The sequence below is a fragment of the Nelusetta ayraudi genome, unplaced genomic scaffold (assembly GCF_046127955.1).
Source record: "Nelusetta ayraudi isolate G7.1 ecotype Tasmania unplaced genomic scaffold, CSIRO-AGI_Nayr_v1 ptg000002l, whole genome shotgun sequence".
Taxonomy (NCBI): domain Eukaryota; kingdom Metazoa; phylum Chordata; class Actinopteri; order Tetraodontiformes; family Monacanthidae; genus Nelusetta; species Nelusetta ayraudi.
The window spans coordinates 7,194,305-7,221,851 of record NW_027466052.1 but is presented as its reverse complement, the minus strand read 5'-3'; the positions used below and the strand labels follow the sequence as shown (position 1 = coordinate 7,221,851).

The window sequence follows — 27,547 nt, the reverse complement described above, 5'->3', positions numbered from 1 at the left end:
TTGCACCATGCTGCAGAATCCGCCTCCGGGCTCCCGTCACACCTGCGTACCCGCAGCTGCACACACACACACACACACACACACACACACACACACACACACACACACACACACACACACACACACACACTACATAAAACAGCCTTGTGGTCAATTGAAAAGTGCCAAATGAAGATGACCTTTAAGCACTCTTTAATTAAGAACAATAACAAATAATACTATGATACACATATTAATAGCACCAGGAATCAGACATCCAACAGCAAACTTCTCCCCACTCACTCTACTGGCCACACTGACTTCCACATTGTAAGGTGCAGAAGTAATCACCCACCATCGTCAATCCTTTATTTTTTTTTTTAAATATTAAAACCACTAAACCACTAAATCTTCATTAAAGCAACAGACCTTAGCAATTAGACTCCAGAACAAAAAACATCTGATAAATACATATTGCACAGTGATCAAATCCACATCTTGTTTCAATGCAATTATTTTTCCAGCACCGAACCGAGTCAATTGGCTAATTGCATCTGAAGGGCAAACTGAACCGACCTGCCCATCACAGTCGTCATCTGTGTGGTAAAGACATGCATGGTGTGTGGTTCAGTTTGGACTTAAGTGGTAAAGATTTAAAAGCATAAAAAATATTCGACTATAGACACATTTCTTGTTTCTGAAGAACAGGATATACATGGTGCTTTTTTGACGTGGCTCATCTTTACTTTTCACAGACTTTCACAGAGTGACCTCTGAACCTTCAACCTGATTCGAATTCAAACAGTATCTCATATAGAAGCGGCGCACAGCTTCAAGTCCGAGATATAAAATAACGATTGGTGGGGAGAAAAAAAAACAACAACAAACTGCATTAACATCTCATATATTATTTAAAGACACACTGGCTGAGCGGTGAAGTTGGTTTGACTTTTCTGTCTTGTTTTCGCTTGTTTGCATCCTGTTGTGTGTGAGGACCACAGTGGAAATAAACCCCGGAGCTTTCCCGCGTTGTCATAATCAGTGACAGTTTTTGTTTCGCCGTGCAATGTTCTTTTCCAAACAAACAAAAAAAACAAACAAAGCTGAAACGAATTCAACTCAATTCAATTTGTTTATAAGTCTTACTGCCTTAAAAAAAAAAAGAGGCCTACATCATCGGCTCATCGGCAAACAGCGCCACAGACACAGTCGCGGCGCTGGCAGCACTTGAGCCGGGGAGCCTGCGTGATGGCTCGCGGTGGCTTCACGGGAAGAAGCGTCGCAGCAGGTCCTTCTTGTTGACCTTGCCCATCTGGTTCCTGGGCATCTCCTCCACCAGCAGCAGCCCTGTGGGGACGGTGTAGGACGCCATGTGCTCCCTGCAATTAACACTGCTGTTAATACACGGCGCGACTGTTCACGGTGCGCGGCGAGATAAACACAATCAATTTGAAACAGAAGTGCAAAGTGCGCGCGCGGGCACGCACACACAAATGGTCGGCGCGCACGTGCAGATGATAATACGCACATGAGTGAAAACTGGGGGAAGAGCGAGAGAGAGGGAGAGAGAAAAAACAAGTGCAAAACAAAGGCTGGCCCCCGTGGCAGAGCGCTGGAGATAAGGAAAGAAATGTCCTTCATACTCTGTGCATGCTCTCCTTAATACCCACAATTCGCCTTGCAGACACAGACAATTTCCTTTTTACCAAACAATATAATCACTTATACATTGAAAAAAACAAAACAAAAAAAAACGGATGAAATAAAAAGGCAGAAGGCGGGGGTAATTAAAAGTGATATTTTTCTTTCGGTCTTTTTTTAATTTATTTTTTTTTAAGTTTTGTTTGCGCGGTTGTTACGTGAAGTTTTCGAGCCCTGGGCTTTTTCTATTATCTTCTAACCTAATTTGTTTGTGACTGCGCGTGCGTGTTTGTGTTCCTGCTTGGTGCGAGTGAACATAATGACTCATTTCGCTGCCACAAATCCCCCCTTATAGCAGACGTCTGGCTGACTCGGTGACTCAAGTGAGTCGATTGCGTGCGAGGGTGCGTGCGAGGGTGCGTGCGAGGGTGCGTGCGTGCGTGCGCTGCCTTGGCGGTTGCGGGGCTCGCCTGTGTCACCCATTTCTCTGGGGCACTGTGTGTGTGTGTGTGTGTGTGTGTGTGTGTGTGTGTGTGTGTGTGTGTGTGCGGGTGTGACAGAGATTCAGGGTGACAGCTGAAGCCGGGGCACTGAGGAGTGAGCATCCATCTACTTGTTTATGTCTCATTTTATCTCCTGCGTTCCCCCCTGCATGCCCGGCCTCGCCGCTCGGCTGTGTGCCGGCGCTGGCCGTCCCCTGGCGGCACCTCTGGCTGTCAGCACCCACCACATTCCTCTGTGTGTGTGTGTGTGTGTGCGTTCAAATGCAAGTAAACCCGGGTCATGAGAGGCTGCAGTGTTCCACCAGCAGGCTGCAACAACCCCCGCAACCATATGGAGGATGCAGAAGCAGCAGCAGCGGCAGCGGCAGCGGCAGCGACTGCACGTGCACGGGCACGCGCACGCGCACGGAATTCAAGACACATGAATAAATGATGGCGGCAGGTCCTGAAGTGTAATCGGTGACACATGACAGAGGGAGCGGCGAGGAAGGTGGACAAATGAGTCGGACAAAACTCTCTCTGCAGGGTGAAAAAAGGAAAGAAAAAAAAAAAAAAAGAGGAGGAGACTTGAAGAAACGGGGGGGAGTGTTTGGAGTTGAGTCACGTTCCGAAGCTCCGCTAGCTGTCTGTGTCGGATAAAATACACTTTAGTGACATTTAGGAACTGTGTGTGGGGATAAGAACTGATGGCAGGAAGTTGCTTTAATATCATTAAATTTCATATTTCTCTCCCCCCGCAAATCCTTCACCTGCTGGTCCAGCTGGTCCGCTTTCACATGCGTTGTATTTATTCTGAAAGCCAGCATTTCAGTGTGTGTGTGTGTGTGTGTGTGTGTGTGTGTGTGTGTGTGTGGGCTGAGCACGTTCTGTACTCGCGTGCTGCAGAAGTCGCAAAGAACGTTGTTTTTTTAAAGAAAAAACAACTTTATGTTTGATTCAAGGTCAGCAGCATTGAGCAAAAGTGCATTGAGAGAAACCAGGCAGCGCAATTCAGCGGGATTAGCGGGAGAAATGGTAGAAAGCTGCGGGGCCGCGAGGTTCAGCACCGTAACAGTGAAATATAATTATAATAAAAATAGTGGAATTTTATTTGAAGGATGTTCAGGGCCACCGTACACAGAAAGAAACATCTTCTTTTTAGTCTAATTTCTGTGGCGTGAAGGTCATCCAGGTCAAAACTAGTTTTGTAAGTTTTACTTGTAGATAAAGAACTAACGCCAAAAATTGCATTTGTTTGTGTCTGTCTGATGGAGCAACACCTTTGGAAAAAATATATCTATGTATATATATATATATTTGCCAATATTTTACGTTAATATTTGATATTGTGTCAGATTTTAATGGTGTCTGAAAACTTTTCTCCCCCTCTGTTCTTGAGTCCTTTCTCCCTGACAGTGTTCATTTCATTTCTTACTACTCCATGATAAAGTGTCAGTACCTCGCCCAGGTCTTCAGCTCTGTCAAGGTCAAACTGTGACCTTTCTTCATCTGCACCACCGCAGTGACCTTCTGTCCCCAGGTGACGTCTGGAACACCAATCACTGCCACATCTGCCGGAAAGGAAATCACACAAGCGCGGCGTGAAGCTTTGGAACTTTGAAGGGAAACTTCAGCCAGAAGTGACTTTTCAGTCACAGGCTTGTAACACTTGTAACAAATGTTCTTAATAAGTGAGTTTGAGTTTGGAACAATGTTAATGTAATAACTATGTTATAACAATGTAATAACATGTGTTAATGATATTAGTCTATGATACCGACTCGAGACATTGGAATCTCTGAACCATCCCTCCTATCACAGGCCAGCTGTGTTACTATGACACTGCCAGTCCCAGTCAGACATTAGAGAGGCGCAATGGAGAAAAAACCAGCAGTGCTGCACCATTGCACTACCTAGGATGTCTGGATGAGCCAATAGGTGGCGCTCCACCTCGAGCGCGCTGATCTTGTATCCGCCACTTTTGATGATGTCAACGCTGCTGCGGCCCAGGATCCAGTACACCCCGTCTTTGTAGACGGCCGTGTCTCCTGAAAAGACAGTTGGGAGCAGTGGATTAATAACGCAGCACAAGCAGTGTCGCTTGCTGTTATGCTTCGATGCAGTTTGATAATGATTGTAAAGTATTGTTATTCACTATTTAGTAATACCAGGAAATTCGAGGAATTCACTCTTTGGTATGATTACAAAATTCAGGAGAAAAAAAAGTCATATTTGTATAATATTTTTCCCCCCCGATACCGATATTTCCCGATATTAATTTTTCGGGAAAAATTGTATTAATTTTCCAGATAATATCGGGAGGTCGATAATAACAGACTTCCCAAAAATGAAAGATTAAAACAGTTGAAAATATGAGGGAATCCCCTTCTCTCCCCCCCCCCCCCAAAAAAAAACAAAAAAAACCCCAACACAAACAGACAAAAAAAAACTTTAAAAGAGCAACAACACACACTGGTGATACACTGCACTGCCTTTTATACCACAGGGGGGAAAGAGAGCCCCTCCATCCCCCCCAATCGCAACCCCGACACACACACACACAGACACACACCAGTGTGCCTGGGGGACAGGTGCGGGGAGTGATGAGTACAGTGTGTGGGACGAGGGGCTCAGCTGGTCCTGGGGATGATGAGCAGAGGAAGTGGGTCAGCATGGATGAGTGGAGGGAGGGAGAGAGGATGAGGGGGTGAGGGGAGGAGGAGGAGGTGAGGATGGATGGAGGAAAAGAGGGAGGGCTGGAAAAGAGGATGGAGGGGCAAAGTGGCGTAAAGGAGAAGAGGAGGAAGAGGACGGTGCTGTGCTTCAGGGTGACTGCAAGGTGATTCGTCGGCGGCCGGGATCGACGAGGGTCACGTGACTGACGGTAACGCCGTGAACTGATGTTTGGGGTTCGGAGTTGAAGGAGAAAGTCCTGTCAGCAGGGCGGGGTGGGGGAGGGGGAGGACGCAGCGAGGGAATATTTTTATTTTAAAGGGGAAAAATATTGCATTCAAATTACATTCAAAACATCAACTGCTATCAAAGTCCAAAGAGCAAAAACCAACCAGAGCTACAAGCGGAAGTTAGAAATCTCCTCAACGAGCCCTTGTAGGTTCTAATCTTTTTTGCGTAGAGCTGAACCACAACTCTACACTGGAGGGTTCAACAGGACTTTGGTCCAACGATCTATTTTCCATTCGCCACCCACCGTCTCTTCTCCACCACCTCCATTTAATCTCATTAGCTCTGTAGGTTAACCCTGTGATTCCATCCATCCTCTGCTTCTCTCTCTCTCTCTCTCTCTCTCTCTCTCTCTCTCTCTTTTCCACAACCATTTTTAACTTCCTTGCCCCTCCCTCCCGCCCCTCCCCTCCCTTCCCCCACCGGAGCATCCCTCACCCCGTCTCCTGCTTCCTTGTCTCCGCCCCTCTCGCCGCCCCTCCCCCCTTCCACCCTCAGCATCAATAGTGGGCCCATCTGTTCCCATGCATCACGCACTTCATTTCAGTTTATTAGCTGGGATAAATCATAAATATTTCATTATACATCACAGGCGGCTGTCGCCGGCGCACCGACAATTTATCACCGCTGCCCTCTCCGCCGCCTCGCCGCCGCGGCTATAAGCTTTCCAGTCTATTAAACAAGATTGATACAGTGTGTAAATTTAGATATTGGGAATTTCTTCACAGACCACTGCTCAGCACTGATAGGCCAGAGTAACAGGCAAGGAGAGGGGAGGGAGGGGGAGGAGAGAGGAGGGGAGGAGGGTGAGTGCAGAGGAACTTGGCTGGGTGTTAACACCCGGCTAAGGCTAACGTCTGTTGCTTCTTTCATTTTTTTTTTCTCTCTCTCTCTCTGTCCCTCCCTGTGATTTCCTTCCCGTTCAGGTGGTTGGTAGGCAAAAGAAAAGCAGGACCCGTCACGGCCTGCGGTGATGATGCCTTCCATCTTCAGAGAACCGATTCAGTGAGCGGAGTGAGGCCCGACTGTCTGCGTCCGGGCAAAAGGACACAGGCAAAAAAAAAAAAAAATCCGTCGCAAAATGTCGCTTCCACTCGGCGGAGGAAAGGAGGCGACGTCACAGTGGGGGGAGAAAAAAAAAAGCACTCCGACAACATACTTGAATTGAGTTTTGAAGTACTTATACAGCACTCTTTGACCTTGTCTCTTTGAGGAGGAGGAAATAAGGAGGGAGGGAACAGCATGTTTGCAGAGAGGCACAAGTGGGAATAGTGATTGGAGAGTGAGGACTGATAAAAGACCAAAGACGGAGGCAGCCAGAGATTGTTGGGAACTGTGTTACTAGGACACACATGCACGCACACGCACGCATACACACATGCACGCACGCACACGGACGCGCGCACGCACGCACAACTTCAGGCATCAGAGACTCTTTGCCATTATGTGTTATGGTGTCGAAGGCAGATATGGCCGAATGGCTTTCTTAATTAAAACGATAAGAGGCCTAATTGCACTGGGCTTTCATCTCATTCCGAGGCATTAAAGAAAGTGAAGGCACAAAGTGTGGAAATGAAGAATATAAAAACAGATCGAGGCTCGTGGAAGGCAGGCAGGCAGAGAAAAAGTTCCACGGTGCCTTTCACAAAAACAAGGAAATGACTTTCTCTTGAGCTGGACGAGGCTGTCTGTTTGTAAATGTCGCAGTTCACAAAATCAACGGCAGACTAATAATACACTAAAAGAAAAAATGTTCAATTTTTTTAACGTAAATTTTGCCTGTAAACAAACACTTAAACTCTAGAAACACATGTAAAAGCCAATTTTGACATATTAAATGCACACTGTTTCAAATCTAATTCTGGCCGTGCACAGGCGGGCAGGATGCTGCTGGCTGCACCAGGCTCCACCAGGCAGTGACCTCTTCACCTGCTGCTCTGTGCACCCGCTGAAAAACACCACCACCACCAACAACAACAGCAGCAACAACAACAACAACAGCTCAGAGCTGGAAGGGATGCGGCCTCTCAGTAGCTTGCAGGGCAAATAATACAGTGAGCAGCCAGCGGCTTATTGTTTATTGTTTCTCTTTCACCAAATAATTCATTGCTGAGGTCAGTGTGTGTTCTTCATCTATTTGCATGCTCAGCCATGAGATGCAACACACACACACACACACACACACACACACACACACACACACACACACACACACACACACACACACACACACACACACACAGACTGACAAAAATGTTTCTGTGCATTGTTAAAAAGTGTGTGACATGAAATGTGTTGCAGGATATGGTATAAATATTTGAAGAAGGAGAAAAAAATATGATGATGTATGTATATGTATATGCGTGTATGAGTATGTATGTGAGACAGTGTTTTGATGTAGTTATGTTATGAAATAGTATCATTTCGGGGGTTGGGTTAAATAAGTTTATACTTCTTCCTACTGCTTTTCGAATAATAAAAAACACACTTGAAACTTCTGAGGGGCTAAAAAGAGTTTCTGTTTAGTTTCTTTTTTAAATCTTGTTAATGGTCTCGATCAATGGCGGCAAAACAAACCTTTTTTTTTTTCATTAACTGAACAATGGGACAAAAGTTTCTCCAAAACTGACCAGTGTGTTTTTTAATCTTGTTTTGCTGCGTCTGGGCTCGAGGACTGCTGAAGGGCGCGTGAGTGGCTTCCACGAGGAGACACTCGTCCTTCCAGGGACGAGTGGAGCCACGGCAGCGACCTGACCTCAACGCCGGCGCTGCCAGAGTGGCCTCCGTTGGCGGGGGAGAGGAGAGGAGAGGAGAGCCGAGGAGAGCCCTGTCTGGGTGGAGGCCGTGCCTCCACTCTGACTGACTGTAAACACTTAGCATACTATGAATATTGATGTTCCACATTAAAGCCCAGATGACTCGCTGGAAGAGTTAATGAGGATAAATAACGGCTGAGCGGCGAAACCTCGGCTCTGCCATTATTCATCATCCTTAACTTTTGTCACAGCTCCTTTTCTTTAGTAATTAATACGGCGGCAGAAAGCACTTTGCACTTGGATGAGTGATCTAATTTGTTCAATATAATGCAATTAAAGAAGCTCGGATTGCTTTATGGTAATGTCGGCGATAATAATCCTCGCTGGTTCACCTCTCCGCCGGCAGATAACAAGCTGAAAATGTTGGATTGATGTCTGGTTGCTGCCGTTTCCATCAGCCAAACTACTTACCTGCAGTTTAGATGCTGCCCATCGCATAAATCCGGCAGCCGGCTAAGTCGCGCTGACACGGACGATGCGTGGCTTGTTAAAAATGCACACAAATGCAAGTGAAAAAAGCAGACCTCACAGACCAGGGGTGGGCAAACTTTTTGACTGGTGGCGCCACAATGGGTTCTAAAAGTTGAGAGAGGGGCTGGAGCAGGAGCAGATGGATGGAGTGTTTTGGTGACCAACCTCATAGGAGGAAAAAATATATCATGGGATATGTAGAAAACACTTTTTGCGCTTTAATGTCTATTGAAAAGGAACAAAAGCGTAACAACAAAACATCTATCAATCAGATCAAATACAGCTTGTTCCTACTGCCACAGTTACTGCCATCTCCAGTTATGTTATTCCCCAGGATATTATCATCATCATCACCGAGGCAGAAAATGCGATATAACATTATAGCATTAATCAGATTAATTAATATAGTCTCAAATTTGGCGGGCCGGATTAAAAAGCTTAACGGGCCGCGTGTGGCCCCCGGGCTGTAGTTTGCCTGTTCCTGTCATACCCGAAAAGGTTTGATGTTGGTGCTACAAATGTTTCCATTTAGTTCAAATGAGCGGAGTGGAATGAACACAGGCATTTTAGCGCCTCGGACAAAACTCCCAGCATGCAGTGTTTTTACCCTTGTGTACGTGCAACTGATGTTTTTCTTTTCGTCCTTAAAAAAGGGGTGAAAAGCAAGAGGAGTATTGATGCTAACACCCGGGCTGTAAATGTTATCGGCCTGGCTGGTTTGAAACAAAGTGTCTGTCGTGGACTCCCACAGGGAGCTCCGCCGTCGGACTGAGGAGGACACAGAGTGTCTCGGGGTGAAAAATGACATTGGCTACACATGGAGGGATGCGGGAGAGGGCAGCTGGAAGCAAAAAATAAAATAAAATAAAAAAATAAAAAGCTCTGCACAAATGACTAGTGATGGCGCTGCAGGATATGAGTCGCACTCTGCGTCTACGCCTCCAAAACCTGGAGCTCACCTTCACCGCCGGGGTTACATATCTCCTCCGAACAGACGGGCGGGAACAGACACGCTTTGATAGCTTGTCGCGCGGACGCAGTCTCGAGTGAAAACGACTTACGAAGGTGGAAAAGTAGGGCTCCGCGGTGCGGGGAGAATCCGCAGCCCGCGATAATGATTCAGCGTCGTTGGACAAATAGACAAACGTTGTCGCTCCGGAGGAGATTTTTCCGGCGTCGTTTAGGGCGGCCTGGCTGAACTCTGGGGCACGAGCGCCGGTTGATTTGGCCAGCGTGAGCGCAGCATTTCGGGTGCGCACAACGCAAATGAATGAATGAATGTATTAATAAATGAATGAATACATAAAAGGCATTGTGAGGAGCTCCTCCACTCAGTCTGCCTGCGGTGTGTCTGCAGTCGGAACACCTTGACATGCAGCGAGCCTTGGCCACAAGCGGTGGGTGCATCGATCCAAATATCGATAACATCAATACCGGCGTATCACTCGATACCAGTATAATGAGAATGATACTGTAGTTGTTGCATTTATATGTATATATATATATCGATTACCTTCTTTAAACTACTACAGGGTTGCTTATATAGTTGGAATAATTCATCATTAATCTTTTTTTTTTTTTTTACCTCATCTCTTGAAATGATAACACAATTCCAATCCAGCGGAAAAGACAAAACACCAGCTCTTTGCAAAGTGTTTTCTATTAGCCGAAAAGCTTTGCCAAAAACTCTTTATGTAATTATGAATTATGAAACAAAAATCCCAAAAACAAGGTCCTTAAAATTTCATTCAGATTTTGCATATTTTATGACAGCATCAGTATCGGCATCCGCGGCATTACCTCAGAAGCAAACTCTTTTCCTCACGCACTTTTTGGTTCACTTGATGTTTTGTCAGTGAGAAACCAAACTACCCAGGTGGGTGGAAACCTCCCCTAACAAAAAAAAAAAAAAAGGTACAAACATTTACCTGCCATGTGGCGGCTATCCCTCTGAGATTTAACCGCCGTACTGCAAATCAAGGCCCATTTGCTGAGCAGTGAGAGTTAATTAGGAAGCCTCTACGTATCGGAGATTGTTTTGTTTATTGGACTTGTTCATACCCAGATGATTCTTGTGTTTGGAACCAGAATAAAACAAAAGGGATCTGCACAAAACTGGAAACTTCCTCAACCAGCCGCAATGGGAACGCTCAGTGAATTTTTGATGACAGACGGTGCGTCCAAAAATCTGTATTTGCAGCCGCTTTTGCATTCAAAGAGAAACCGAGGTAGTTGGACGTTCAGTGTCGTTGCCCTGGAGTTTGGATCCCTCTCTCCAAGTCGATATTCAGCCAGCAGGTGAGGCGGGGTGAACAGTCAGCCCTGAAACACTGCCTCATCTCCAGTGTTCAGGAATCTATTATTCATGGCCGACATGCAAAATTTAAGAAAAAAAAAGAAATCACTAATGCCTGAGCTTCTCTCTCCACCTACAAGTCCTTATTAATTTAACTATTCATGCATTTATGTATGTTTGATTTTAGCGCATGAGGACGGGTCTCAGGGGCAGCACAAAGCGGACCAAACCTAAACCCGCTGCCACCCTCCATTTAATCCACGACAACTCCTTCACATTCTTTATTTGGGATTCCCAAAGGCCTTTTGTTTCATTTGGGCAAATTCAGTCCGGGGATCAAAAAGTTTCGAGAGCAAAGGGAGCAGAAAAAAAAAAGAGTTAATTATGGCGTGAGTGTGTAGGTGTGCTCGCTGAACGCTGGTGTGTGTGACGTGAAAGTCGGCAGAAGGCGACAGTTTCCCTATAGGACTGCCAGTCACGCTATGTAGTATCCACTGGGCTGAGAGAAGACACCTATTGTGCGCTGGAAACGTATTGATCCAAACTCTGTGACTTCTTATTCACCCTCAAAGCTCCCCAACACCACTGTTACACCCCTCAGAAGACTCCAATTGACCTTCTTGTTGTGGAGAACTGCAGTGCACGGCACATTCAGATACTTTTTTTCATTGATGTTTCACTATAATATTAGCACAACGTTCCGTGAAAACTTGATTTGCTATTTTTTTGCCACAAATTGATAAAAAAAAAAAAAAGGTTTCTTGTCATGCGTTAAATCATGTCAGCTTTAGTCAGATCCCTGAAAAGCAAGATTCTACTGGGCACTTTTAATTTTTTCCCCTCTCTCCCTGACCAGAAGGTTGCATCTGGGAGCTTGTGGAGAAAAAACGAAAAAAACCAAGCATAGAGCAAAGGCTCCGTGAGAAGGTGACAAAAGATCAGCAGACAGATAGCGAGTCAGAGATGGAGTGTAAGGAGGAGACAGAGTGAAAAAGGTGGAGTGTGAAACAAGCAGGGAGCAGGTGTGAGGTTGAGAGGGGTTGTAAGAGGGGAGGTAGGAGGCTAAGCAGAAGGTTAAGTGCAAGAAGTCTCCACCTAGCACTCTTCGCTGCCACGCCGAGAGAACTGGAAGAATTTTCCGAGTGGACGGGAGACTCTGTGAGGGTCGACTGTGGCCACGACGGCAGGCTGAGTTGCCTGGTTCCTTTTATCAATTGTTGTTGTCTGACGCGTAGTCAACTCATGATATTTTCTTTTGACAAAATGCTCAAACGTTTTTTTGTTTTGTTTGTTGTTAAGAAAAGTTTTTTTTTTTCTTAAAGAGAGATTACACGAAGCCGTCTCCAAAAATATCCGCATGTACACGGAAACGCTGGAAGTACTTACGCAAGGCCTTAAGTGGCGCTGTGGTTTCACTCCAAAGGTTTTACCTTGGAGGAGAAGAAGAAGAAGACGAAGACGACGACCTGTAGCCCGGTGTATTTCAAGAAGTAGCAGCTCGCTAATATATATAGCACGGTGAAGACGGCAAAGAAGGCACGCAAAAAGACGGAATTTCTGCTCCGAGTTATTTATCTCGGCCATCTTTGCGTCGTATCCACAAAGGTTTTTGAGCTTAAAAACACCCAGAAATTGCGCTCTGGTAACCCTGCCGCATTTTGCGACAGAAATTTTGACGTCGGTGTAAACGTCAATCACCGGCCGTTTAATTTCCAACGGAATACTTTACTTTACTGTCAAATAACATCCACATTGACTTTCCCCCCCGAACCTGAACTCACGTCAAGGAAGACAGTTGCCAAAAATCCCCACAGCCTCGGGTCTCCGTCACCCAGCGCCCCCCCCCCCCACCCCCCGAGGCTATTTCAATAAATCCTAATTGTCATTTCACTAATATGCTATAATACTGCAGCCATATGAAATATTGGGAAAATTTGACTTCAGGAAAAAAAAAACACTATGCAGAGAGTGGGTGACATCATGGCATCTATGAGATCAAGTGGCAGGTGAAAGTGACTTTTGTTCCCCCTCTTATTCATCGGTCAGTTTAACAGCCCTCTGGTGGGCAGAGGTCACTGCAGAGCTTTTTAAAAGTCCTTTTCTCCTCCACTGACGGTTTCCACGGCAGAGCTGCATATCAGCCTCTTGAGTGCTTGACTCAGGCTTTCATAATTGATGCATCGGGGGGGTAATTCACGTCAAACTCCTCTTCCTCCGTGCAGCCGGAACTGCCGGAGACCCCCCGCCCTTCCCATCCTACGCCATCCTGCTCCATCCTACTCCACCTCAATAAGCAGCAAATTGCAGGAACCAGACGCGACTGATAGTCGACCGACGGGGGAAGTGAAACTTTAGCCAGAAAAACAAATCCACACAGAGGAAATACCAAGAGGCACATCCCTCTCGATAGCAATATTATGGACATAATTTGTCCACAAAACATTTTCAGTGCTGCTGCGCCGCAGGAAGCCCAGGATGTACAGGGAAAGCTGTTTCTCTGTTTTGTTGTACATGATTCGTTCAATGGGAAATATCAGATTCCGTCAAGTTTTCAAAGAAGCAACGTTCCACTGAAGGGGACACAGTTTGATCTAAAGGTTCAACTTTAGATTCTTTTTTTTGGATCCAGGCAAGTCTGTTTGTTAGTTTTTTGTTATTATTTGGTGGATTTTTTTTAAATTAAGAACTTGCAGTCCTACATCTTGCAAATGTTTCAGTGGAACAAGCGACAGACATTTAAAGACTTCATCTTAAACTTGCAACGTCATAATCTAAAAAAAACAAAGGAGTTGCTTTTTTTGACGCTGCGGCTCATTATTTCGCTGAGATTTTACCAACTATTGTTAAGGTTAGCGGGCCTATAATCTTCCACCCACGCTGTCTCAGCCGGAGGAACAAAATGATAGTATTACTGACGGAACCCTGGAAGCCCCCCAAAAATCTCCACGAGCGCACACGTGCATACGTGTGCAAGTGCACAGCTGGCGCTGAGGAAGAGGCGACTTGAGGGCAAGGTATGTGTTTGATTGCTTCCTGCCGAGCAAGCGTGTGTGTGTGTGTGTGTGTGTGTGTGTGTGTGTGTGTGTGTGTGTGTGTGTGTGGCTTGAAGGATGGGTCTGTGGGGAGCTGATTGTGCGGCCTCTCATTATGTGGCCGGTGGCTGTAATGGAGTGTGACAGCAGCGTGCTGCGCTCTGGATCTCTGTCCTTCCAGCCTGCAAAGCCAATTAAACACACTCTGCCCCGCTTCTCCTGCTGCCTCGCCACACTTCGCCCTCCACCCCCAAATTTTTTTCTACCTCTCCTCCTCCTTCTCCTCTTCCACCACGCTTACCTTTCCCCATTCTCACTCTCTCAGAAGCCTCACGCGGCCAGCGTTTTAAAATAGGCTCACTCTTTAATCCATCCGGCACCGCCGCGACTCCGGACTCAACTCATCCGGCTTATTCCTCACTTTTCTCACTTCGTCTTTCTTTTGCCTCCGGCTTCCTATCTTAAGTTATCATCGCGATAATTAAAAGCTCCAAATGCTTGTGCCCTCCATCTCGTGGCCCCGTTCTCACTTCCTCCAGTGACAAACTAGTTCCCGCTGCCTGCCCGCCGGCTTTTTTTTTTTTTTTTTTTTTTCTCTTGCAGCTAAAGCCAAAGAGAGAATTGTTGGGCTGGGCCGTTGGGGAAAGATTCTGATGACAGCCTCCCTATGTGTTGCCACACACACACACACACACACACACACACACACACACACACACACACACACACACACACACACACACACACACACACACACAGTATAAAAAAAAGAGGGCGAATGAGGAAGCGCAAAAGAGCAATACTTGGTTTCTGAGGACCCAGAGCAGTCACAACCACTTAGGAGGAAAAATGCCCTGCAGCACTAAAAACACACATAGTCCATTTATCACTCGCTCATAGTCCCCCAAATGTGCACAAACACACACATACTCAGCTAATTTTTTTATGAATTGTGTGTGTGTGTGTGTGTGTGTGTGTGTGTGTGTGTGTGTGTGTGTGTGTGTCTGGTGGGTGGCTGGAGCAGACTCCTGGTTTTTAAGTGTTTAAAAACAAGCCCTAAAAGTGCAGCCGGTAGTCGAGAGCAACTAAATCTTTTCACGCCTCTCCTCTCCTGAGAGTCTCTGATGGACATGCAATTAGAGGCCAGGAGACTTTGGCGAGACGCATGCATTAATGGCCGCGGCCGCTGATGTGAGGGATAAGAGAGAAGTGAAGAGGATGACAGTTCTTTTTTTTTTTGGTCAGACCTGTTTTGAACCAGCCGTCGTCGGTGAAAGACTCCCGGGTCTCCAGCGGTTTGTTCCAGTACTCCTTGAAGACAGACGGCCCTCGAACCAGGAGCTCGCCCTCTCTCCCCGCAAGACCGGGTCGAACCTGAGGCCGAGCGACACACGAAGAGAACCAGGTTGAGACCGGAGGCTCCATGAACCTTTCGGCGACGCCACAGGTTTCAGGAGGACGACGCGAGGTCAACTGAATGTGACGCGACTGTTCCCAGCAGGACGGGCAGATTATTTCACAGGAACACATTCATATGAACTGCGGCGTTAACACGGACTTCTGTTCTGTACCTGGATAACCAGAACCCCCGCGTGCGTCGCAAATGTTTGCATCCTAGTTTTTTGGTGACTGCCTATTATTCCCCGCAGGCACCTGTGATGTTTATTTTTAGCACGGGAGAGCACAGCAATTTTGAAATACAAGGAAAATGAGGCGGGTTGTGAGCTGAAGCACGGCTGCTGCCAACGACATGTGGCTCAGCTGTAGCGTTGCGGGCAAAATGGCGTCCTTGACCCTGTTGACCATTGATTTAAGCAGGTCACGGTTTTGATAAACTGAACTTCCAACAATATTGATAACAAGCCTTTCAAAGATGCAACTCTGTTTCTTTGCAACAAAAGACAGAAACCGCTCTCTTTGCAGCCAGCGTGCCTGATATGGATTACTTGGCAGCGCCTGTAAAGACAGCAGTCGCAATCTTGGCTCAGACCTGCACACGGCATATTCGTTTTTCTGCCAGAGGCAGCCAGGTAGCAAAATTGCTCAAAATCCGAAATCAGGATGAGATGATTAAATGAAAACAAAAGGACGGATAAAGCACCGGATATAACCAGCACACCGTGTGTCTATCATTTACCTGAGTCTCCTTCTGATTCCCTTCCACGATGGTGGTATTGGTTGCGTTATTCATGGCAATCCGGACCTCCACACCAGGAAGTGGCAGGCCCACCGCCCCTGTGGGAAAGCAAAGCAGATTTAGAACCATGACCACAGCAAGAACAAGAGCAGGTTTGTCGCAGGTACTTTCAGAAACGCTAAAACGTGATCATTCAGACGCGCAACCGTAACATTGCGTTCCATGTTGAACACAGAACTATTTTGTAAAGCAACTGGAAAAGAATTTGACATCATCCAGCTCCTATAAGACAGACAAGACCCCACGTGGAACCTTTTACCAGACACTTTAACACCTGTTCTGTAATTTGCACATTTTATGCCGTTCCCTGTCAGGTTACCGACTGTGCGGCGGAATGCAGTCTTAACTACTGCTGTGTGCTTGACAAGGTCCCTTTTTTTTCTGTGGCGCAGTTGCACAAAAGCTACAAATGAGCTGACAAATAATGAAATACAATAAGCGTCAGAAGAAAAAAAAAAAAAAAAACACTCTTAACTCTGCAGTGCAGAAAGTTTAAGTCAGACTATTAATTAGAAATGTGCTGAAGCCATAGAAAATCCTGAGGTGTGGCGGCTGAGCTCATCAGTGACCTCCTCCTGAGTTAAGCCATTCCAGCAGTGAGTGCACAGAGAAAGTCTGCTTTTTGTTTGCCCGGGCCACCCGACTTCAGACTATTATGCCATTTCACAGATCGCTGCTCTCCCAATAAAGAGCAGGTCAGCCGCTGATTAAAGAGTGATTCTCTCACTTCATATTGATCCAACCCGCTTCAGTCCTAATGGGCCAGTGTCTATCACACACCCCCATCACAGTCAGGCAGGGGGAAAAAAACAAAACAAGAAGGAAACAAGAAATCAAACTGGCCACAAAAGTAACCAGGCTATTCATCCACAAGGTGAGAAGAGCAGCGCTGGATAAAGCGGCTAGAGTCACATCACACTATGACATATTTGAGGCCAGGGAAGCTGAAGAAAAGCTGGATTATGTATTCGGTGTCAGAAGTGACGGTGCCAGAGGTGACTCCCATTTCCCACAATCGCACATGGACACCATCCTCGGTGAAAAAGCTTATTCGGCTGACACCACAATTCACAGTTTCATCTCTAGAGCCTCTTTAAGATGAGGAGGAGGAAGAAGAAAAACCAGAATCAAACAGCTATTCCAGTCCCTGTTCAAATGAAATCCTGGCAACCGAGCAGCAGTTGTACAGCGGTTGGAAAAAAAAAACCCTGTGACAAGATTGTTAGATTTTAAGACGACAGCATGCCCACAAAAAATGAACCGTGTCAAGATTTCACATTGAGCGGACTTAGAGGGGATAAACTGTGTCAGGAGCAACTTCCCGAAGAGAAAAAATAGTCATCAGAGATCTGAGAAAAAAAATGATTACAGATTACAGAATTACCAAACACAGAAGTCTCCACATAGCATCTGATTAATCTAATTTCAGAAACCACACAAGGAATCCCATCTGAGTCTATTTCTCCTCCATTATTAGTTTTATTTTGTTTCCAACCAAACCTATAAAAGCTCCTAGACACTCACAGCCCACTAGTTCCCATGATTCATAAGACGTGCAGGTTATAAATACTGTGTGGGAACGGCTCAGGGACAAAAGATGAAATTGAATAGTTTTACAGCCCCAGACACTGATGAAGCTGAAGATGACATGAAGCTTTAGCGCAATAACGTCAGTGGAAGAACCGACTGCACAGAATCTGTTTTTGTATTTTTTTTTTTTGTATTTTTTTTTTATTGAAAGAAGGCATCATGGAGGCAGAAACGTAGGACAAAAACTCTGAGCAGACACGGGGACGGACGGAGAAATGGAAAGTTGGAAAGTTTGATATAAATGAGAAGGAAGGAACTAAACATAGATATTTACAACATTTTTCTCAGGGAGCTTTGTGACCCAGAAAACTTCCTCATCGAATGTGGCCCCAAACTGTACATTGAATGAGGAAAAAAAAAAAGAAGTGAAATAAAGAAATCTGGATGATTAGACGTCCCAAATGAAAAGAACAAAAACACAAAAATAAACCTGCTGTCAATGCCTGTTTTAAGAGGGTTCTTGCCGCGTTTTTCTTGAAGGACGTTGGGGGGGGGGAAGAACTCCACTTCCTCGCTCTTCGCCGAGTGTCTCGCCACACTTCTATTAATCCATTTTAACCTACTTAAAGACAAGACAGCAGCGCGGCGACTCAGACAGACACAGCTTATGCCTCTCGCGCGCGCGCTCACACCTGCGCGCACACAAACGGAACACGACGCATCTTTAAGTCTCCGCGCTGCGGTGGAAACATCAATAGACGTCTCGGAGATGTTCTTAATAAACACCTTAGAGGAATCAAACAGAGGCCGCTCTTCATGCCAGACATAACTTGACAAACAAACAAACAAAAATAACACCTCGACAAAACAGCCAGGCAGGAGGATTACTCAATGCACTCGCAGGCTAATTAGCCTTACTTGGGAGAAGAAAAAAAAATAAGGAAGAGGTGGCAGGGGAGCAGGAAGGGGAAGGAGGCGGCAGGAGAAAGGAAGAAGGGAGGACAGGAGAGGAGAAGAAGAAGAAGAAGACAGCAAGAGAAGAAAGATCGCAACCAGCAGTGTGACCTGCTTTTCTGCAGGATGTGTGCATGTGCGTCACACACACACACAAACACAGGCATGTGCGCAAAACATCAGTCCTATTTATTGGCCTCATTTGAGTGCAACATACAAAGCAGGTTCTTGTTTAGAAGCAACATATGCATATAAGTGCCTTTGCGTAAATGTAAAAATATACGCCAAAGTTCCACGTTGCACAAATCTGTCAGTCAGCCCAAGAAACCCCACACTATCCTGCGTCAATCAAAGATCAAACCTCTCTGAGCCAAAAACAAAGACGCACGACGCCGCATCCGCCTCGCTCCGAACCTTCATGAAAGATTCCTCTAATCACTTTACTTTTCCAAGACTTGCTCTGTATGCTAATGGCAAACGAAGCAAGAAAAAAGAGGGTGCGCGCGCGTGTGCGCGCGTACGAACGCGTCAGTCAAACCTGTGTTTACCTGGCACGCGTGGGCCCTTCAGGGGGTTGGAAAGTGCCATGCCAATCTCCGTCATGCCGTAGCGTTCCAACAACGTGTGTCCTGAAATCTCCTCCCAGCGCTGCAGGGTGGGAAGAGGCAGAGCCGCCGAGCCCGAAACCATCAGCCTGCAGGGGAGGGAGACAGACAGACAGACAGACAGACGGGCGTGAGGGAAAAGGCACTGCAGGCTCTGAATCAAACATCCCGTGTTTTTTTTTTTTTATGGCGGGCCATCAAAATTTTGGTAAACACTCTGAAGGTCCATAAAATGCCCGTGAAATTTAAAAGAGGGCCTTTGACGCAGGCTGGACGGTGCCTGCAAGGAGGGAAAATGTCAACGCAGGAGTTGGATGTTGATGAGATGCGGCCACATTCACGATTATTATGTATGAGATGGTACCTGATCCTCTCCTTGCACACGGCTCGGACAAAGTCCCTGACGCGCGGCTGCGTGAGGTGCTGATCATAGTGTTGGATCAGCTTTGAGTAAATGGTGGGAACGGCCATGAAGACGTTCACCATGGGAGCCTTGGAGCTCAGCAGCATGTCCCACACCTGGGAGGAGACAGAGAGGAGCATGGGGAGACTCAAAGGTGAGGAGGGAGAGTGGTTGGGCATTGAATGTCTCATATTTACCGAAGAGGATCAGGGCCACGAGAAGAGAAAAAATAAAATACAATATTTTTTTCCCCCCCAAGTTTCCACTTCGAGTTTGAAATTTTGAAATCAAAGTCGTAAAGTTGATGTAAAAAAGACAACATTTCGTGAATAGAATAGAAATTTTGCAATTAATGTCAACGTGAAGTAAATCAAAATGTCGAGAGTAAGGTCGAAAGGCTCTGTGGGCAACTCTAGTGGAGTACTTCTGTTTTCACCAGTTTCCTGATTACTGTGGGTGAACCTTGTGGGATACACCTGTTTCCAGCAGTTTACTGTTAACAGTGGGGAACTGGGTTAATCCACCATCCATCCAGTCTACTCGCCAATTTCCACTTTATTTGCGTCGACTTTATTCATGTAATTCCTACTTTATTCACAAAATGTCGTCTTTTTTTAACGTCAAATTTATTCACGAAATGTAATTTTTTTTACATGGACTTTTTTCACGAAATTTCAACTTAAAACTGGAAATGAAAACTTCATTAAAAATCTCCTTACTGCAATATTTTTTTTCTCTTCTTGTGGCCCTCATCCTCTTTCATACACATTAGATTTAATTAACTGAATTGATTTTTTTTTTAAACAATCCGGCCTTGAAATGCAAACACGGTCTTTTCAACCCTCAGTTTACAAGAACAGAGTTCACACAAGGCTGGGAGGGTTAACTGTAACCTGGGAGAGTTGAGAGCCCTTTGTGATGTCACAAAGTGATGATCCCCTGGCACACATGATTTGGCAATCCAATTAGTGACATTGGGGAATAAGGCAACAGACGGCCATCTCACATTCTCAGAGAGACACAAGGTGGCGGCAGAAAACGCAGACAGAGCAAATTTTGCAGCCCGACATGAGACCTTTAACTGCACGGAGCCATGACGCAAAATCACATTGTTCCAGCCACAGTCAGTCCATTAGAGCTGCAGAAGGTGACATTTGAGTCCTTTCATTTGATGTAAATGGGAGACTGAGGTGCAAGCAGTGGCCTCATATTGAACCTGTCAACACAACGGTGAGAAAAAATGCAAAAAAAAAAAAAACAACCTCCCAAACCTTAGGATTTGTAAAGGTCAGGCAGGAGAAAATGGGAATGCTGCAGGGCAGCGATGGCAGGTTTACCAGTTAGGGGAGGTCTGCAACAGCCACGCCGGACACATGTCCTCTGATTGACTGTGGCAGAAAGAGCCGCAGTCGACTTCCACAGGGGGGGAAAAAAGAATCCTCACAAAGCACTTCCTCAGTCTGCTCCCCACTTCTCGACCCTCATCTCTGACCTCTTCATCCTTCCTCCTCCTCGCCGTCGCTCTTGACTCGCCCACTTTCTCCTGCCCTCGCCTTGACCTCTCATAAACACACACGCACGCTCGTCTCTGTGTCTTTGTGAGGACTTCCGTTCATTCTCCATTACTTGTTGCACAGCTTTGCCTAAACCTTGAACCTCGACGTACCTCCTGAAGTCCAACCTCGCCTCTAAAGTGGAGACTTGGCTAAAAAGAAACCCTTCTTGACAACGACATGCAGAACAGTGGTTCTTGGCCCCCCCAAAATTGTCCTCACTCTCTGGGTTAAAAACCTACATATTCAAGACATATTCACCAGAAGACATACACTCACACGTACGCACACACCGCAGGTTTTCCTCCTCATCCTTTTTATTTCACTAAAAATTATTCAGGCGCTTTATTAGCGATGCTTAGATTGAAAAGAGCTTTGTCATTTCTCAGAAGAACCTTGTTCTTTGACATCCGCTTGTTAGCGAAGGCTGATGGTGACTTTGAAAGTTTTAGCTGCTGCTCAAAAGCAACTACTCCTCAGTTTTAACATTGCACCAGTAATACCGCGAGTAATTTATTTGGACTCAACTGATCATAGGTACATCTGCTCAAAGAGACTGAGGTTGCACGGGCAAGTCGAAAAGAGACGATTAAAAGGATTAGCATGACAGAATAACCTAAGGATAGTGAGTCATATACCCATTAACATGGGCAGAGAAAATAATTTGAAATTTAAAAAAAGTAGGCGGACAGTAGCTGCGTTTCCATGACCTCTATTGCGCACAAAAATAAAACACCCATTCTCGATAGAAAAGAAACGTTAACAAACAAAAGCAAACATAATTTTACGAGAATGACGGCTTATGCGCTTCACATCTTTCAATGGAAACACCTGCAAATCGCAATTGTACTTTGTCGGAATTTTTGAAATATTACTTTTAATTTGCAAAAAACTGTAATTGAAACGCAGCAACTGTAGAGGATAAAACACAAAGTTTTCATATTTCACAAGGATACATCCACAAATCAAAATGCGGAAGAACCCAACAGAGTCTATCGGCCCGACAGCCACTTTCCCCCATTTCTCCTGAAAGGTTGTGGATGTGTACAGTTCACCTGTTCACACGCGGGATGAAACTTTGTGCAGTGGAATGGATTATTAACTCTGTGTGGCCCAACCATCCCCGGCTGGTGTCTATCAAGAGCAGCCAAGCGATTCCAGCAAGTCCAGTGTGAAGGGGGAGCGGGAGGCAATTTATGTCTGTCAAAGCGCTGGCCTCCACCTGAGGGACAGCCTGCATCCTAAGCAAGCCAATGTACAGCCCAGCCCAGCACCACACCACACATGTGACTCAAATGCCGATTTGATAAGGAAAGGAAAGGAAGAAAGAAAAAGAAGGCAGAATTGAAAATAAATGAATGCATTAATAAATAATAAAAATACTCAGTTCCGTGTAGCTGAAAATCTTTGTAATTTCTCAAAATGTGCAATTTTTTCAAGTGTTTTGCATCATTTCTTTTTAGAGGGTGCGTTTATGACTTTACAGAATCCCACCACCAATAGAATCAAGGTGAATCTCAATGAAAGTCCACGTTACAAAAAAAAGCTCTAATCATCACAGTTTCCTGTCAGCGGGTCCTGCCGCTGAAATCCCAGGGGCGGAATCTGCACAAAAGGACACTGGAGAAAGACCTATTTCGCAATTACTGAATCACAGATTCAACGGTGAAAATTCTGAGAGAGAGAGAGAGAGAGAGAGAGAGAGAGAGAGAGAGAGAGAGAGAGAGAGAGAGAGAGAGAGAGAGAGAGAAATAAAGAAAGAAAGCAAAGCCTTTGCTGTCTCGGCTACCCTTTAGAGATCTTAGACAGATTATCGATCAGTTCATCAATGTACTGTACCTTCAGGAGGAGAATAAAGGCTTTTTTCTGAGGGTGAGAGGAGAGGCTTTTGTGGTTTGGCGCGCAAGGTCAGGGATAACAGCTGAATACTGATGGCTGTAACACTGCAGCAATACCCATGTTGACACACACGCCTGTCCTTTAAAGACCTTTCCTTTCCATCCAGCTTCACGACGGCTGAGCCGTGCAAACACACACACGCGGCGCACAACACTTGCCCTCGCTCCCGCTAACGGTAAAAAAAAAACAAAAAAACAAGCACGCACACACAGACACACGGACACGCTAACACACACACGGACTCCGCAGCACATCTTCCCCTCCCTTCCGAGGGGCCAAACAAGCACTATCATCCTTCATTGTCAGCGCATCGATTGATCCGCTGCTTAAGCTCCCGCCGTGAGTCGGCATTGGTCAGATACAAAGCCACACGGGGCAATTCATCACTAAACACTTAGTTTGACAGTCGGGAAGGGAGGAGGGTAGGGGGGGGGCGGGGGGTGGAGGTGGAGGTTTGCAGAGGGGAGGGGGGCCAGCGGAGGGGAAGAGGAGCTGAGGGTTTTGTCTTTTAGAACTGGCTATGCAGTTTTCCACAGTGTTTCCACAATAAGAAATCACTTCCAGTGCCGCAGCATTCCATATAAGCCAACATTTTCTTTTTCTTTTTTTGTCTATAAGGAAGCTCTTCCCCGCATATGAACTCCTGAAGTGGAAACGGCAGATACCTTTTGGGGATGAAAGTCTGGCAGCATGACGCAGGTGGCGCCCACCCACAGCGGGCACAGCAGCTTGTTGACGATGCCGTGGACGTGGTGCAGGGGCAAGGTGTGGAGGATGACGTCGTCCTTGGACCACGCCCACTCGGAAACCAGACACTGAACCTGCGCAGGAGGGAAAACAAGAGGAGGAAGTTGGGAAATCGTGTTTGTGAGTAAGATGATGTAAAAAAAACTCAATCAGTGCTGGGACACATTTTTACTAAAATATTCACTATTTTGCGTGGACTTTCAGCTTTGCCGCTTCCCTCCCGGTCTTCTCATTGATTAAAAACTCAATTTCTAATTCTGCATTTCTGGTTACAACAACAAAAAATGAACGTCTGCAGACCCTGGTGAACACTAATTAATGTAGCGGGTAATGAAATATTAAACAGAGAGAATTAATGCACGTTCTCTTTTATATTGCAGACGGAGATCGGGTCTGGCCGGGGGAAAATTATGTTTTCTCCCTACTGGTAACCACGCAATCCAGTGCTGCCAGTTCATGGTCGGGCCGTCGGCGGCTAAACCGACCAAGATGCCCAAAGACCAAGATGGCTTCTCCTCTCACTCTTTCTCTCCCTTTCCTATTTCCTTCCTACTTCGTCGCCAGCAGGCACTCAGTCGGAGAGTCGGATCCTCGTTTTTGAGGCTGCCGTGATGGATTGAGATGGAGAAAACGTGCATTCATCACATCCACATTCCCCGTGTGGTGGAAAGGCTGGACAAAAATGGCATCTGATTCCTGGCTGAACCTAAAATTTCTGTTTACATTCATTAGCGTCAAGTTTCCACTGCAGCATTTATGCCGTCATTTATTTAGCACGGCCGCTTCAGTCTTTGCCCTTTACCTAAGCGCCGCCTGTCAAGGGAGTGCAAGTGAGTTTATACGCTGTAAAGTATATGCATTACACACTGCCGCGAACTGATGCGAGTTACAATAGGTGTGAAATAACACATGCACTGTGAAGCTTATTATGCCTCCCGGCGTTATTGTTTACAGTGCTCTGGCTTTTGTGTCCGTTATGTGAGCGCATAACAAGGCATTGTCTTCCCTATTAGCGGTGGGACGAGGCCTCCGCGCCACTGAACGCAAGTGCGACGTAACACTTTCACAGCAGCAGCGAATCACTAACGCAGCTGCACAAAGGGGAGGCCAGATCTCACGTTAGCGTCTGCAGAATGACAATCACGTCGTTCATTGCGAAAGCAACTTTCGTAACTGGTGTTTCCCTTTACAGGTGTGCATGTTCATTCACCCGCTTGATTAAAAATCCAGCAGAAAACAATGCGGGGACCTGGACACTGGGGTCCTGCTGAGGTGGTCTCCAGCGTCACATTCGTTAACAAATAGCAAACCAAGGACGGCTCTGTGAGACACGTCAAGGCCAAAAGTGCCGCGATAACAATTAGCAATGTCAAGGATTCAGATTCCGGCTGTCACTCATAAGGAAAATAGATTAGACTCACTCATTCATTTGCAACTACAGATCAAAAAACACACATGTGCAGGATACTGCTCTGTGGGAAAGCAACACTCCAAATAATTCACACTCTGACACAGAGAGCATACATGGATCAATATCATCCATTGAAAATGTTGACCAGAAATCCGACATGCAATTATCAGTATTCAAGGTTTACAGTGAGTGGCAGGAAAGCATAATTCAAGCAAATTATCAATTACAGTATATATCAGTGAGTAATTCCTAACTTGGAGAAGTCAATAATAGAGCCTTGTTTTGGTCAATTATTACTGGACCGACTTCATGGATGAACAACACAATTTTAGCCTGCAGAAACTCAACACATATTTATTTTTATTCTTCAATAGGACTAAATTTAGACACATACCGGACATTTTGTATCATTTTCTAGATAGATTAGGGTTAATATTCCACATCTGGCCTTCAAAACGCACACACGCACCCGTGAATGCACCACAAGTGTAGGAACCTTAAATTTAAAGTGATCACATACCATTTTAGACCAATGTGTCAGTCATTTAAATTACATCTTCAGGGTAAAATGTTTCTTCAACACTAAACTTAACATTGAAAAAAACTGCACCAATTTAAACATAGTATATTGTTAATTGTGGAAAGTTAAAAATTACTATTTTTAGGAGTCTACGGTAATAATCTGAGAAAAAAAATCTATAATTGATAAATTAAACACATAAATGTATTTTCAATAGATGTGCGGTTGCATGTGACACTGTGAAACTGAGAACCAAAACACACACTCTGCAGTGGCTGAGAGCAGCTGTAGGACTTTATTTGTGTCCAAGAATGAGATAAAGACGGGATTTACCATAGCCTGGATGCTGCCGTGCGTGTGCAGAACACCCTTGGGTCTCCCCGTGGTACCGCTGGTGTAGATGATCATCGCTGGTTGATCAGCCCAGTCTGTGACGTCAGTTTCCTCCTCTTGGGAGTCTGCACCATCCAGAGCGTCCAGGTGAGCGGTGGAAGTGGAAGTGGAAGGTAGCGTGAGGCACGGCAGGCCGAGCCTCTGCGCCAGGGGCTGCAGGGTCTCGCCATAAGGATGCCCTGCCAGCAGCAAAGAACTCTGGGAGTCGGAGATGATGTACTCCAGCTCCGACGGTGGGTGTTTTCGGTAGAGCGGCACAGCCGTCCCGCCGCTCATCCAAGTCGCCCACTGTGCCACCGTGTAGGAAGCGTCATTTGCGCACAAGAAGGAAATTCGTCTCCCCCCTAAGCCCCCAAAGTCAGAGTTGAGAGTGCAGCTGATTCTATTTGCCAAAGCCAAACTGCTGTTGTACAGCTGCTTGTAGCTGTGACTGCCGCCGCCGTCTATGATCGCTGGCCTGTCTCCAAACGCTGGTGCTCTGGCGAACGCTGGCTTCTGGCTTGCCCTTGATGATGGAGCTGTAGTCCATCTGTGAGCTCCTCTAAGAACCACACTTTCCAGTAAGCACTGTCTTGGCCTCGAGCGAAAGCCCCTGTGGAACGCATATTTCCAGTTAGGCAATGTCCACCTTAGAGAGTGGAGGACTGCCATCCTGAGCCCTGACAGCATCTTCTGAGACGTTCTGACGCTTGAGGGTCAGAGCCTCAAGATGATTCCAGCCTCAGTACCTTGAGTCTGCTCATTTCAGATGGCGTCTGCAAGTTAAGATGAAAAGTATCAGTGAGCTCCCTTTTCTCCGCAAATAACTTTCACATTTTCAGGCAAACTGTGTAATTATTACAGAAAAAACTAATAAGAGCAGAGAAAAAGAAAACACGCACATATACAAAAAAGAGAATGCTTCAATGTCTGAGTGTTTTGTCTTTTTTTTTTTTTTTTTTTTGCCTTGTTTTTTTTCTTAGGCTTTGCAAATCATTCTTCAAGGCCAGATGAGTTATTACATAACTGTTCTTACAAGTGCAGTGCTCTTTGTAATAATTAAGCAGCAGTCCACGGGTAAAGGTTTTTCAGCTTCAGGGGCCAGTCGACTAAAACAAACAAACAAACAAACAAACAAACGAATGAATAAACAAAACCTGAAAATTAATTTGTACAAATATTTCAAATAAGCAATGTATTCATGGATTTATTTTTTACTTTACAAAAACAAACGTTCGCGTTTATTAGGTATACATGCATGTATTATTGTAGTTGCTGATGGTGGTGATTTTACTGCTGCGGCTGCGAATAAGCCGGTCGTCTGTGTTGGATGTAGTTTAGTCTGTAAAGTGTCTGGTATTTTTGTAACATCAACACGACACGATACTGACTTTCTCCGAAATAAACACATGTAACGTTGTAAACGTGTCGGAGCGTTGGCATCTAAAACAAATAGCATTCAAAACTTTCTTGCGATTCATCTTGTCGATAATGTAGGCGTTTACTGCATCGTCTGTTCAACTTACAGGGAACGTTGAGCCGACACGGGACGTCTTGTACTGAAGGACGGTGCACCGGCATAATTCCACCGGCCGGAAAATGTCTTGCAATTGGTTCCTACCATCAGCGGGAATCCCATTTCGTCACCGTTTGTTTCCCCCCGTGGCGCCTTTGGCAT

At 45.8% G+C, this 27,547-nt stretch overlaps 1 protein-coding gene across 3 annotated transcripts; it reads right to left on the bottom strand.

Moving 5' to 3' along the window:
* Positions 1 to 175: 175 nt before the first annotated feature.
* Positions 176 to 27,547, bottom strand: acsf3 (acyl-CoA synthetase family member 3). 3 transcript variants are annotated; one of them, XM_076020916.1, is made up of 10 exons: positions 27,396 to 27,540; positions 25,831 to 26,645; positions 23,485 to 23,640; positions 19,329 to 19,483; positions 18,908 to 19,053; positions 15,816 to 15,913; positions 14,926 to 15,052; positions 4,016 to 4,150; positions 3,562 to 3,673; positions 176 to 1,358 (listed from the first exon to the last, which is right to left on the bottom strand). In XM_076020916.1, the coding sequence occupies exons 2-10, from the start codon at positions 26,557 to 26,559 to the stop codon at positions 1,244 to 1,246; spliced, it is 1,773 nt and encodes a 590-aa protein (XP_075877031.1). In that variant the 5' UTR covers positions 26,560 to 26,645; positions 27,396 to 27,540; the 3' UTR covers positions 176 to 1,243. The 3 variants fall into 3 exon arrangements, 2 of the variants coding, with proteins under 2 accessions (XP_075877031.1, XP_075877038.1); XM_076020923.1 differs by lacking the exon at positions 27,396 to 27,540 and adding an exon at positions 26,906 to 27,377; XR_012926228.1 differs by lacking the exon at positions 14,926 to 15,052 and having other exon boundaries at positions 1,332 to 1,358; positions 27,396 to 27,547.

Coding starts and splice junctions, on each gene's coding strand:
- acsf3 (XM_076020916.1), bottom strand. CDS start 26,559: ATGCTGTCAGGGCTCAGGATGGCAGTCCTCCACTCTCTAAGGTGGACA. Junction 19,054..19,328: donor GTGTGCAAGGAGAGGATCAG/GTACCATCTCAT, acceptor CCTCCCCTGCAG/GCTGATGGTTTCGGGCTCGG. Junction 15,914..18,907: donor GAAGGGCCCACGCGTGCCAG/GTAAACACAGGT, acceptor GCTTTCCCACAG/GGGCGGTGGGCCTGCCACTT.